The 14,236-nt window shown below is 52.3% G+C and overlaps 1 protein-coding gene across 1 annotated transcript in view; it reads left to right on the top strand.

The window, feature by feature from the left end:
- The window catches only part of FBN3 (fibrillin 3), a 272,873-nt gene that overhangs the window by 105,249 nt on the left and 153,388 nt on the right, over positions 1–14,236 (top strand). Inside the window, 2 exon segments of the mRNA XM_034754983.1 lie at positions 7,904–8,101; positions 8,809–8,934. Of these exon segments, the coding sequence (XP_034610874.1) occupies positions 7,904–8,101; positions 8,809–8,934 (324 nt within the window).

Below are 14,236 nucleotides of genomic sequence, written 5' to 3'. Positions count from 1 at the left end.
TGGTGAACAGATCCAGCCAACCTATGTGTAGGCGTTCCATTTGCCTGACCACAACCGACACTCATGCGAGTGGCAGATGCTTTGGCCCTGGGATGGGGAGCCCACCTGGGTTCTCTACAAATGCAGGATCTATGGTCCTACAAGGACCCAGCTTTACACCTCAGTGTCAGGGAACTGAAAGCTGTCACACTGGCGTGCCAAGTATTTTTATCACAAATCAGGGGAAGCACCTTGTTCATCCCCACAGATCATATGGCAGGAATGTTCTACCCCAGCAAGCCGTGGGCAGCCTGCTCTTCTCCACTCTGCCAAGAAGCAACTCTATTTGTTGCCAACTCAATCAATCTAGAAGCATCTAACCTGCTGGACTCAGAGAACGACCTTGCTGAACACCTGAGCAGGTTATTTATGAGTCACCACTAGTGGTCTCTTCACCAAAGTGGCCTGATACATCTTCCAGTCACGGGGGTTTCCCCAACTGGACCTATTTCCGACAAAGTCCAACAGAAACTGTAAGCAGCTCTGGTCCCTACAGGGTCACAGCCCAGATTCTATAACAGATGCCTTTTTAGTGACATGGTCAAAGGGTCTTCCATGCTTTTCCACCCATCCCACTCACTCATAGGGATGCAGCTAAAGATAAGACAGGACCAGGCCAGAGACATACTTATAGCCCCAGCACAGGCCTTCTCCACTTTCCTGGAGTTGTCAGTGAAACCTCCAATTTCATTTCCCCTAGACTCAAACCTAACCTCCCAGGATCACAGTTGCCTATACCACCTGAGCCTACAATCCCTTTGCCTAACTGCATGGATGCTCCATGGCTAGACATTAGGGAGCAGGCTTGCTCAAAAGATGTACAAGAGGTCCTGCTAAATAGTAGGAAGCCTTCTACAAGACCTTACTCACCTTGCAAAATTGAGGCGTTTCTTCATCTGGTCTTGAGAATGGGACCAGTTCTTCAATTCAACGTGTACTGGACTACTTATTATTCCTGAAACACCATGGTTTGGTGTCTAGTTCCATCAAAGTACATCTGGCTGCTAATTCAGCATTCCACCCTAAAGTAGGCAATCACTGTTTTCTCCAATGACATGTCCATAAGATTTTTAAAGTGCTTAGTCAAATTATACCCTGAAGTGCAAGACCCTGTTCCTCTGTGGGATCTAAATTTAGTACTGTAAAGCCCTATGGGTCCCCCATTTGAACCATTGGCCATCTGGTAATCGCTGCATCTATCAACGAAGGTGGCATTTCTGGTGGCCATTACCTCAGCCAGAAGGACAGCTGCAGGCATTAATGTCAGGGCCTCCATATGCAGTCTTTTTTAAGGACCAGGCTTATCTGCATCCTCATCCAATGTTCTTCCCAAAAATGGTTTCCTCTTGCCACAGCCAATTCATTTGCCTGGATTTTAACCAAAACTACATGTGATCAGGGAGGAAGAGTGTTTGTATACCTTGGACATCAGAAGAGCCTTGGCATTTTAGCTAGACAGAACGAGACACTTCCATAAATCCTCCCAGCTGTTTGTAACAGATGCAGGCTGAGTGAGAGGTCCATCAGTTTCCACCCAGAGAATTTCTTCCTGCATCTCATCCTGCACCCGCATGTGCTGTGACGTGGCTAGTGTCGCTGTGCCTGACAGAGGCACAGCTCCTTCAACAAGGGCATATCAGCCGTGGCAGCTTTTCTGGCACAAGTTCCAAACGCAGGCATTCGTGGAGTGGCAGCCTGGTCCTCAGTCCAGATGTTTGGTTCCCACCGTGCTGTGGCTCAAGACTCCAGAGATGATATTAGTGTACGACGAGTTGTTCTCCAATCTTTATGGAAATAGACTGCGATCTCCACTCCTGTTCTACAGCCTGTGAGTCACCAAGAGTGGAATGCCCATGCATGATCACTTGAAGAATAGTTATTAACACGTTCTGCTATTGTTGTTCTTCAAGGTGGGTGGCATGTGTCCATTCTACAATCCACCCTCCTTCCCCTCTTTGCAGGAGTTCAGCAAGCTCTGCCCTTTATACCTGCATGCAATGCTGTGTGGCAGCAGGGGGCACTCGAGTCACCCAACAGGTAACACTGAGGCGAAAAGTTTCCGCGGGTCACGCGCTGGGGGCACCGACACCGAGAGTGGAATGGACACATGCAGCCCATCTCCAAGAACAGCAGTTATGGCACAGGTTAGTAACCGGATTTCCTGTGAAAATGTCTCTTCCACTGGGACGATTTTCCACACAGTAAAGTTCATCCAGCTCTGCAGCCGCATTGACCAATGGGTACCGGAGGCAATGGTCTTGCCTGCAGTCCCGTAGCTAACTAGCTCTAGGATGGTGTTTGTTAGGAATCTGTCTGCAGTATGATTTGTCACCATCCTCACTGGCCAAGGACTGATGCTAAACACGTTTCTCATTGACAAGCCCAGGCTGTGTTCAGCCATCTTTGGCCAACCGCTGTCTGCCAATGGTTGAGACAGACATTTCGGCCACAGTTGCGGGGGGCCAGTGGTATATTAAGCCAATTGGGGGACCCTGGGAAAATGGACGCCCCCTCGCCTTGACCTGCTCCGCTCACCTGGCGCTCCTGCTAGGAAGTGGGGTCAGGGCATGGAGACTTGCCCCGCTCTGCCCGCCTGCCCAGCCCTCTTGCTGGGGAGCAGGGGAAGTCCCCACTCCCTGACCCTGCTCCCCAGCAGGACCGCCAGGTGGGTGGAGCAGGGGAAGGCCCCATGCCCCGACCCTGCTCCCCAGCAGGAGTGCTGGGCAGGAGGGAGAGTCGGGGCAAGCCCTTGTGCCTAACCCCATTTCCCTGGCAGAAGCACATGGGGGGGCTGCGGGCAGAAGGGGTGGAGAGAAGCCTCCACTTGCTCTGGCCCAGGGCCCCACAAAACTGTAATCTGCCTCCCTCTGCGGAGGACTAGAGGAGTGGGGTGTAGCCAGAGCCTGTGTGACATGCCTAAAGCAGCACAGAGGGTGAGATAGGTCTGGAAACCAGGAGTCCCCTGACTTTTATTATTCACTCTCTGCTAATACAACATACTCATACCCTCCTACTGCACTAAAACCTCCAGCTGTCTGTGTGGTCCAGCCAGGCTCAGATCAGAATCTGTGTGGAAGGAAACATCCAGAGCAAACACATGTTGTTTTTCCATTTAGAGGGAAGGTTACTGCATGTGTAAATAGCTGCTTTCAGACTGGACAAAGCTGTAACACAGCCCCCAGCAGCCGGCAGCATAGCTGAGAGCTGTGTGTCATGGAATGGATTCCACTGAGTAACTCCCAAAGAGGCTCTAGAGTGCTGGACATTAGCATTCATTAGGCACAGGAGCAACCTTAGCATCTCCATGACAACCAGCCAAATGTGCAAAGTCCTTTCCGGTTCTTCTCCCTCTCCTAAGCTGACACAGATCAAGTGAACAAAATACAACGACGTGCAGTGGGTGCTATTGCGGCCCAGGGGCCAAGAAGGGAAAGTTAGGGCACTACAGTTATTTGGCTAAAGATAGATGGTGCCGTGGAGGGAGGAACATGTCTGCTTGGCAGTTAGTATTTACACACTGTTTGCAAAGCTTTTTATCCCTGTCTTGTGAAAACGGATCGACATTTGAACTCTGAGTTGGTATGATGCCTTTTGTGGCTACAGGGTAATGCATAAAGTATCAAATACACATGGTCACAATCAGTATTGACTCCTGTACACACGTCAAGCTCAGGACTGGACTTTTTCTCCCTGATATAGGGCTTGAAAATCTGCATTTCTTGCAAACCCTTTGGTGAGCACTTTGCATGCGTACGGATCAGCCCCTAACTAGGGACATTCTACCACATGGCACTCTTACTGTGACTGCAAGTGAGACATTCCAGAGAGGAAGCAAACACACCACATCGATTTCAGTGGGGAATAAAGCTCTGCTCTGATCTACCAAAAAATGTGGCCACAGGGACAAATTCTGCAAAGGACAAATTATCTGAGGCCATAGTCCTGCAGAGTCTCACAGGGCCTCAGCCATCTCATACGTGTGCCTATAATCTTTATCAAGTTTGATTAGTGTCTCATTAAAGATTTAATAATTTGACCCATTAAAATTAGCACCAGATGGGAGCTGGCATGTTGCCAGCACACTCTGGACTCCAGACTGCAATTCCCAGATTGCTTTGGCTGCTTTCCCTCAGAGAATTAAATCTAAATATGAAAATCTATTTTTGTCAAGTATATTTTAAAGTGATTCATTTTCCTTTTCAATGCAAATGTTGGGCCCCATTATTAATTGCCAGGAATTCCTTCTGGGCACATTCAGCAACACTGTCAGATATTCAGTTTGACTCTTCCCCCACTTTGCTTTGAAGCCAGTTGTGGTGCCTGAGTTTTGTCCTTGTGTGGTTATAGGTTTTGTCTTTATAAATTAATCCAGAGCCCTTTCCAGATACAGTTATGTTCACAGCACAGACAGAGAGATGTTAGATTAAATCATGCAGTACTCTGGCTGGAAGGTTGCAATGTAACATGACTTTTATTTCTTAGAATTCAGAACAATAATGCACAGTACCCAAAACCAGAGAGAGACAAAGCAGGCTGCTTCCTAAGGCAGCCTTGCTCTAGGCTTGCTCTTTACAGACTGCTTGTGCTCATACACTTCCCTACAGAGCCCCCAGCCTTCAAGCAGGACCAGGAACCCCTCCCCCCTCGCCACACTCTGAAAGTGATAGCTTGCAACTCTAACCCAGTCCTCAATGCACTACAGATACCAGGAGGCATACACCACAGTACAATCCCATCAGACATATTGAGGGCCATGCTCCTTTCCATTGGAAAATAGGTGAAATAGGCCTTGTTTATTAGGTGCCCTGCATTGTCTTATGGTTAGTTAGGCCTAGGTATTGTTCATATTTTATGTGAAATTTCATTGCAACTGTAACAGAGTTGGCTGCCTCCCCTATACCCCCTCATGGCCAGGGGTGGCTCTGTGGCACCCTGCCTTGGTTTGCCCTCTTTGGTTCTCAGTAAACTCAAAAAGTGGATTTCACAAATCGAATTACAGCCCTTCTTGGGGTCTGCTTTTATTACCAGAATGTTCCAAAGCAAACACAAATTGTTTCCCCCAGCCTTTAGCTGGGCAATGTCATGACCCACAGGTCTCAGATCTGGGCCTGCAGGGTTTATAGGAGCAGATGCTTGCGTGCCTGGGACCATGAAACCCCGCCCCAGGTTGAGGCTCCACCCCTATTGGGGGCCCCCGGGGCACTGCTGCTCCTGTAGTGGGGGCTGACTGCCTCCAGCCGCCCCGGGGCCGCTGCTCCGGCCCCTGCTCCGGCCGCCTCTGGAGTAGCCCCTGGGACCACTGCTGCTCTGGTGGTCTCCAGGGCTGCCCTGGGACTGCTGCCTGGGCTGGCCCCGGGATTAGCCGCACCGGCTGCTGCTTGGGCAGTCCCCAGGGCCAGCTGCCCGGGGTCACCTGAGCAGTGGCCGGTGCAACTGGCCCCGGGGCTCCCCGAGCGACTGGCCCTGGGGCCACTCCAGCAGTGGCCAGTGTGGCTGGCACCCAAGTGGCTGGCCCTTGGGCTGGTCCAGCAATGGCTGACGCGGCTGGTACGGCTGGGCCTGGCAAGCTGCTGGAGTGGCTCTGGGGTCAGCTACACTGGCTGCTGCAGCTGCGGAAATCACAGAGATTGCAGAAAGTCACGGAATCCGTAACTTCTGCGACCTCCATGAGAGACTCGCAGCCTTACTTATATATGGCATGAATACAGATTTACAGATCCTAATGTGCAAATGTATTATCTTATATAACAGAGATAAATCATGCATGTAGATCATGCATCAAAGTCATGAAATAGGCTACAAATGTAATAAAAAATAAGGTATTGAAAAGTTTAACACATGGGAGGGGGGCACAAGGATGCTCCTCACCTGGGGCGCCATTTGGTCTAGGCCCAACCCCAAGCAGCTTCCTTGCCAGGGGTGAGGGTAGGACTAAGTTGCATGATTGTTACATAGGGAGATAAGCTTCCTGTACTGTCACTCTTACTGGCTGGATTTGCTTGAATCCCTTTAATCTTTTTCTGTTTGCACATGTGTCTTAGGGTTTAAAAACAACAACAACAATCTGAAGAAATTCCATACAAAACATATGTTCAGAGAGTGTTAGCGTTATGGAATGAAGCATTCAGAAGCCAAGAAATGCAAAAATTAAACTTGATTGTGTGGTCTTAATTTTGTGCTTTTATGTGTATATATCAGGAGAAAACACTTGTGGGCATAGTTAAATACAGCCACTACCAAAGATATGGCCTCCCGGTACACACCTTCCACACCAGTTTGGTGCTCTACATTTCAAACCCAGACAGTTTAGCGTTAGGGCTGCCGTGGACTCATCCGGACATCGCAGCATGCAGAATGCAGCCTGGGATTCACAGCACTGCCGGAGGAATTGCTGCTCCCAGTTCATTAATGGGAAATCCAGCGCTGAAATCCCTAAGCAACTTTGAAAATCGGAGCCTGCATAAAATACCCGGCTGTTCTGCCAGCACCTACATTGCATGGGAGTAAGTTAGAGACAGAGCAGCACCCTCAGCTGTTGTTCCCTGGACTTCTTCAGATGTTTAATGTAGGAGTTTTCGGTCTGACTGTACTAAGGTCAAATGTCCTTCTTCCACGAACAGATGAAACATTTGCATGAAATCATCTCTCTCAGCAGAAGTAAAAGGCCCTTCATGTTTTAGAAGTGAGTTTCTTGATGAATCCCTGATGTGCTAATATCCCCAACCAGGGATCAGGCGAGCCCAGGGAGCAGCAAAACCCCATTCCTCACTGCAAATAACCCAACTAATGTAGCTTGTAAGGCACAGGTGTCTCCTTGTTGGATCTGGGAAAGGGGCCCACTGTTGCTGTAGCATAGACATGTTAAAGAGCCAGTTAAAATTGCCAAGGGGCCTTTCATAGTTACTCAGGAGAAATGAATCACTATTGCATGTGTAATTGCTGGAGGTTCTCCTTGTACAGACTGATGGAGGAGCAGGCATTCCTATGCCAGGGCTGTGCACACTACATAACCTGGGAGGGCTCAGTCATGCCTGGGAAGCTTTCTCTCTCTCTAGAAAGCTTTTCAGGAGAGATCGGGAGCTGATTTCCTTTAGAAGCCACTCAGCAGTGAACTCAATCCTAATAAACATCTGTTCCCGACACAACAGATTGTTAACCTGGAGCTAAGAGTATAAATAGCTGTCACTAACGAACGGGGAAAATCCTCAGTAGAGCTTTGCTGTTCTCTGAAAGAAAAGCAAAGTCAAAAAGGCAGGGAATTCAATGTGCAAACCCATCCATTGGAAAGTACGCAATGGAAATGCAATGCCCAGGGCATCCAAATCACCTGGACTATTCCCCCAGATCCCTAGGACCTTCCATCGAAGACAGATACAATCCATCTCTCTGACAAGCATCGTGATATCACAGCTAGTTATCACAAGCAACCCCCAGAGACCTTGACAGGTCAGCCAGCAATATGAATGGTGGGGGTATCTTCAGTCCCATAATACGCTGCCATTTGGCAAACAGCTGCAGATATCTTAAACCATGCAAGGTTATATGGGGTTGCAGATGTTCACAGCTCCAGGGAGCCTGACCACTTTGGACAGGGAAGAGTTAAAAATGGTTGCACAATGCCCACATGCCAGGCATCGGATAGTCTGTTCAGAGAGTGGGCTGGAGTCTGGGGAGGTCTCTGGGACCGATGTACATTGTCAGGGGCGAGATGTTGGTATTGCTGCCTTGTGAAGGGGAGAGCAGGCTCCAGTTCACAGGTTGCACCCAAGCGCAGCACAAGAGAGAGGAGCAGGTACCAAACCATGCTGGCCAAAGCTGGATTTTCGGTTTTGTTCTAACCTCCTGGTTTTTGGTTTCTTCTCAGACTATCGCACCGGTCCCTGCTTCAGCCAGGTGAATAACCAAATGTGCCAGGGCCAGCTTAGTGGAATTGTCTGCACCAAGACCATGTGTTGTGCCACCATTGGACGGGCCTGGGGTCACCCATGTGAGATGTGCCCTGCCCAGCCTCACCCCTGCCGCCGGGGCTTCATCCCCAATATACGCACTGGAGCCTGCCAAGGTGAGTGCCATGGAAAGGTGCTGCTGGGTCCCAGACAGACAGAAAATGCAGCTCAACCTGGCTGGAAATCTTCCAATGAAACCAGTTCATCAGCCCGGACATTTCTCCTGAAAAGGAGCCAGGTTGGCTGAACTTTCATCCAGTCAAAGGCAGGGTCCCCGGATGCTGCTCTGCTCCAGAACGAAACCAAAATCAAAATGCTGAAATTCTCCCAAACCAGAACCCCCCCCCCCCCCCGCCCCTTTCAGCCAGCTCTAACTGCAACGCAGTGGTGAGCCTCGGAGCCCGGGGCCTCAGGACCTTCTCCAGCGCTGGCGTGGCTGTTGCCTGCACCGGCGATGGGAACTTGCCAAACTTTGCTACAAGTAGCCGGATGCTGCATGATGCGCACTTCAGAAATATGGGAAACAATCACAGTGATCACCAGGTGGGTAAAGGGGCTTCACTTGGCAACCATGGTGCTTGTTTCCCATTGCAGGGGGGCAGAGCTTAGCCCCGCGTAAGCCCAGGGCCAGGCCATGGCGCCCCCTTGCACTGCAGAAGGAGAGTAACATAACATGCTCCTGTTCTTATCACACCCCAGGTGGCCCCGCTGCTCTGCCTGTGGTGCCAGCCTCACTGCTCCCTTGGTCTCCTTCTCCCTCTTCTGTGCCGTACACTGCAGCTGCTTCGCCCACTTGCTGATGTTCTTGTTCTTCTCCCTGCAGATGTGGATGAATGTCAGGCTATCCCAGGCCTGTGTCAGGGTGGAAACTGCATCAACACCGTGGGCTCCTATGAGTGCAAATGTCCCGCAGGACACAAGCAGAGTGAAACCAGCCACAAGTGTGAAGGTAAGATGAGGTCCTGAAATCCCCAAAGCCTCTCCTAGGGAGCAGCTGTTGTTCTCTCTTGGCATCTTCTCACCATCTCACTGAGCTGCGCTGACAGGGCAGGAAAGTGCAGTCAGTGGAAGCTTCTCCCAGCTAATGCACACCCGATCTCAGGGTGGGGTAGTGTTAACCCAAGATGCTGCTATATGTCACACCAAAGGATGAAGAAACTAACAACGTGTCTTAGTCACTGAAATCTGCGAGGTAGCAAGATAGAACCACCTGCCTGAACAGAGACTCTGCGAACCCACGGAGCGCAGGAGTCAGCAGGACACTCACAAGGGCCTGGCCAGGGAGGTATCATTTCATCTTGCAGGCACGCGGCCGGCGCAGGTGAGAAGCGTGTCCCTGTTTAGCCAGGCAAGCTCAGGACTTCTCCGGTCAACATTTAGTGTGTGCTTTCGAAAGGCCAAAGGACAACAGAGGGGTCAGTGGAGTGACTGATTTCTCTCCTCAGAAGGCTGAGAGGTAACGGGAGTAAATGCTGTCCCATTTCTCTGTGTTGTGGCCTTGTGCACTGGAAAAGAAATGACGTGTCTGTGACTTCTCTGCCTGGCTGGGGAGACTGCACGACCATATGGAGAATGGAGGAGCTCCTGGGCCCGCCACAGGGAACGGGCTCTTCCTCTCATGGCAGGATTAAAAGGGCCATCTGGAGGTGGGGAGGTTGTGGGCTGGAAGAATGGAGCTTTCCCTTCTAGATCAATAGCTTAGACCCAGCCCATGATGGTAGCCGCCAGACAGAGGCTGTCCAGAAGCCACTGCAGTGGTACAGGCCCAGCTGAGTGTGGGCAGGTGAGTAACTACTCAGGTGTCTCCATTCCCAAAGCCACTGTTTGGCAGACAAGGTGCAGGGCTGGCTGGGCCACACCGTCTGAGCCATTGCCCCAGCCTGGTGGAGGCCCTGGGAGGGTCCAGTCAGGGCAGTGTGGAGGGAGCTAGCTCTGCATTTTGTGCTGCTGCTCTTCAGGGGATGCTTCTAGCCGGAGCTGTTCAGAGCAGAGCTCCAGGAATATTTTCAAGCCTGCAGGAGCCCCGAGAGTCTGCTGTGGGGTGGGAGCCCCGAGTACCTGCTGTCAGGCGGTGAGCCCCGAGAGTCTGCTGTGGGGTGGGAGCCCCGAGCGCCTGCTGTCGGGTGGTGAGCCCCGAGAGTCTGCTGTGGGGTGGGAGCCCCGAGCGCCTGCTGTCGGGCAGTGAGCCCCAAGAGTCTGCTGTGGAGTGGGAGCCCCGAGAGTCTGCTGTGGGGTGGGAGCCCCGAGCACCAGGGCTTCAGGAAAGACTCGGTGAGAATTTAAGCCCTGGATGTTTTACATTTTCAGTCATTGCGTCAATGAACCCACTGCTTGTTCCTGGTTCAGAGGAGAGTCTCTGAGGGCTGTGACAGTTGTGTAATGAGAGCAAAAGGAAGCAATGAGGCCAGGAGAACTGCTCTGAGTAGCTGGGCTCCCAGGTCCGTCAAAGCCCCTTTCCGCTGCTCTGGGAGCTCACAGGATGGAAACGGCCTCCTGGGAATCTGCCCGGGCAGGTGGGCACCGTGATGCCAGGGGTGTTGCTGTGAGGGCTGTACCCGGCTCTGCTCCCAGCGCCCTGTATGGGGCACATCAGGGAGGTGTTGGGGCTGCACTTTGCTATGGCTGCATCTGCTCGCCGGGGCTGTGGTAGCAGAACGTATGTTAGAGCATTCCTGAGGCCCCAGGAAATGGGGAACACAAAGGTGGGTGAAAGCCACCCTCCTCCATCCCCTCGTCCCTGCCCCAAGTGCAGGACCAGAGTAGCTGACACTGGGGCCCAGCAAGTAGAGGGGTGAGCGAGGGCAGCCCTGCAGATGGCCTCGTTCTCTTGGCAGCGAGGAGATCCCATGGCGATACTGGCTCCAGGGGGGCTGTGATCTCTGGTACACCAGGGCAAATGCAGAGTAACCCTAGGAACCTCTGCGGTGCTATTCCAGATTCCAGCCCATTGCCCCTGAGGCATAAAGCGGGTTCAGATGGGGACATGTCACTGGAAAGCCTGGACCAAAACGGGGACATCTTGCTCATTCGTAGCTAAAGCGAGGTTGTTCCCATCACTCCAATGGTTTGCTGGGCTGTGCCTCGCTCATCTCCAGCTGCGTGGCAGGTGGCAAAGCCTTTTCGACCATCGCTGCAGCCTCACTCCCAGAAATGGCACAATATTCCAGAGGCAGGGTTCCTGCTCACAATATGGGACATTGTCCACTAATAAAAAGAAGCCATTCTATTTTAACAGCTCCCAAGAACTATGGGCAAGATTTTAATAGCAACCGCTGTACGTTTGGGGTCCGCCCACGGCAGCTGTTGCTCAGAGCCGTAGAGTGGGGATTATGGTCTGGCTCAGGATCAGCCATAACTCGGAGCTGTGGGCACGGGGTGTGCAGCATACGTGTGTGCGTTCCTCGGCACAGCTGCCTCTCTCAGCTCTTTGGAAGGGTCTTTCCAGCAGCTACAGCTCTGCAGAGGAAGGGCACTCTCCTCTTCTTCAACATGGGAGTTAGGAGAGTCACGAGAGTTCCTGGCTTGAAAGGCACGAGGAGTGCTCTGTGTGCAGGTAGCTGGCTGATCTGATTGTCGGGGGCTGGTCACGTGGCTGCACATGGCCTGGCTGGGGGTGACGTGGAATGTCAGGCTGGCTGGCTCAGTGCTGGATGGGGGGTGGCCTATGCTGGGAGGCTGTGCTCAGCTGTCTCTGATTGCCTGGGCCGTTTCATGGTGTGTCCATCTGTTTACAAGGGAGGTGCTTTCTGGACCGTTTGCACAGACAGAAATAATTATTTATAACTGGCCTGACTGGTTTTGGACCAGAGGATCACACGTTCCTTTGGCACAAGAAGGGTAATTAAGCCAGGCCTATCAGTGGGAGGAAAGGCAGAATTTTACCCACTTCCGAAAGCCCCCCGTGCTGCTGATGTGTCTCTGACTCAGTCATCATCAGCCATTGCTGAGTTAAATACAGAACACACTGGCTAGTAACACCCAGTGTCTTGTATCACATGGCACACTCTTCCATGCCACAATGCCAGGAGAGAGCGCTGGGTAGAGTGAAAGATGGTTATTTATTGCGGTGCCACGATGCTGTAACAGCTCTTTTTATGACTGTGGCCTGACTCTAGTTTCTTGCAATCCATTCTAAGCAGCTTCTATATAGCATGCACTCCACTGCATGTCTGAGTCCCATGCACACTCCTCTAGACAGGGGGCACTCTCCCAAACCCACTTGGCTGAATTCCGGAGGGCTGGCTGTGTACCTAGCCAGCAAGGCTGCATTCCCAAAGGAATAAACATTCATTGTCTTTTTCCAAACATCTGGCAAGTGAAAAGGAAAACAGAATGAAAGCTCCCCTGTCTTGGTTATTAAAGTTCTTTCCCATGTATCTTAATGAAACCCTGCTGGCTTCAGCTCTGCCTGCTTTGCCGTTTTAGCGAACAAATGTGATTGTTCTGCTGATGCAAGTGTCGTCCCACCTAGCCCTGTTTCAGGAACTCCACATCCCTTTCATTCCTTTCCAAGGCTGTGTAGTAACCAGGATCAGAGGCGATGAACGTGCTGAAAACCAGATGTTCGACCTGGAGTTGGCTTCCAGGTGGCAGAGTTGTTTGCAATTATGGAACCCTAGGCAGCTCGCAATTAAATAACCGGGTAAGGGAGGGGGCGCTGGGCACTCATGAAATAACCATAGCAGCAGTTCATGCCTGAGCCTTAGTGTGGTGAGGTTTGTACAGCACCGAGCAGAAAGAGGTCCTGATCCGTGACTGGGACTCCTAGCTGCTGCCATAATCAGGGCCGGCTCCAGAGTTTTTGCTGCCCCAAGCGGCAGGAAAAAAAAAGAAGCCGTCATCGCGATCGGCGGCAGCTCCGCCGCTCCGCTTTCTTCTTCAGCGGCAATTCGGCGGCAGGGCCTTCCCTCCAAGAGGGACAGGGACCCTCCACCGAATTGCTACCAAAGAGCCCGACGTGCCACTCCTTCCCCTTGGCCGCCCCAAGCACCTGCTTGCTCAGCTGGTGCCTAGAGCCGGCCTTGGCCATAGTCATTCTTCAAGTAGAGGCAGACGTGTATTCCAAGTAGGTGTGCGCACCCCTCGCGTCGGAACCAGAGACTTGTGCCTAGCAGGACCCATAGAGGGGTGATGCTTGTGCCGATAGCTCCTTCCCATGCCTCGCCCCCTCACCCCTGTTCCTTCTCACCACCCATTGGCTGGAGTTAGAGCTCTGTGTGGTGAAGTCTCACAACTGCGCATTTGTTTCAGGGAGTTAAAAGTGATAGTGTTAGCGGCTGTGCTTCCCGGGGTGCCCTCCCTGGGCTCATGCATTGCCCTGCGTGTGGAGTGGCGGTTCCCTCCAGTGACCCTGACAAGCCACTCTGGCTCTGTCTGGGCAAAGCCCACCCTAAGGAGGGCGGGGCAATCTGCAGATCGTTCAAGAAGTGGACGGGGGAGGTGCGGAGCCTTCGCCTCAAGCAGCACCTGCTTGAGCAGCCCATGAGGCCTGACCCAGAACTGAGCCTTTCTGTGCCACAGACCACCCCCCAGCTTGGAGAGCTCTGCTGCCTCCTGTTCCAGCACAGGAGTCTTCTCTGTTGCGCCAAAGAAGAGATCACATAAGACCGACTGGGAGCGCTCCAGGTCGCAGGTGACTCTTCTGCCTCCTCGAAGAAGAGCGCAGACCGGCACGGGCCTGGCTCCAGCATGCGGGATGGCACGGGTGCCTGTGACCCTTCCTCGGTCCTGGGTAGGGAGGGCAGACACTCTGTACCATCGACTCCAGTTCCGGCCTCTGGGCGTCTATTGATTTTGGCACTGGTGGGAATGATGCTAGTGCTCACAGTGTCGGTGGTGGCAGCATACCAGGCTGGGGAGGACCTACTCTGCCTTTTGGTCCCGTCCTCACCACTGGTCCAAGACTTTGTGAGGCTGGCACCCACGATGGCCGTGCTGTGGAAGTCTCGGCACTGCACCATGAAGCACCCCTCCCTGGGGTCAGTATGGATACAATACTGGAGACAGGACAAGGTTCTTCTTTAGAGGCTTTTAAGGTCAAGCTTGATAAAGCCCTGGCTAGGATGATTTAGTTGGGGTTGGTCCTGCTTTGAGCAGGGGGTGGGACTAGATGACCTCCTGAGGTCCCTTCCAACCCTGAGATTCTGTGATTCTTTGATTCTTCAGTACCAGGCTCTTCCTCGGCACTGAACAATCGACACAGCAGATGGTTCCATGGAGGCTGTCAACGTCGAGGCACTCCGGTCCCATGC

Source organism: Trachemys scripta, chromosome 22 (assembly GCF_013100865.1).
Source record: "Trachemys scripta elegans isolate TJP31775 chromosome 22, CAS_Tse_1.0, whole genome shotgun sequence".
Classification (NCBI taxonomy): Eukaryota; Metazoa; Chordata; order Testudines; family Emydidae; genus Trachemys; species Trachemys scripta.
This window is presented reverse-complemented; position numbering and strand designations above follow the sequence as displayed.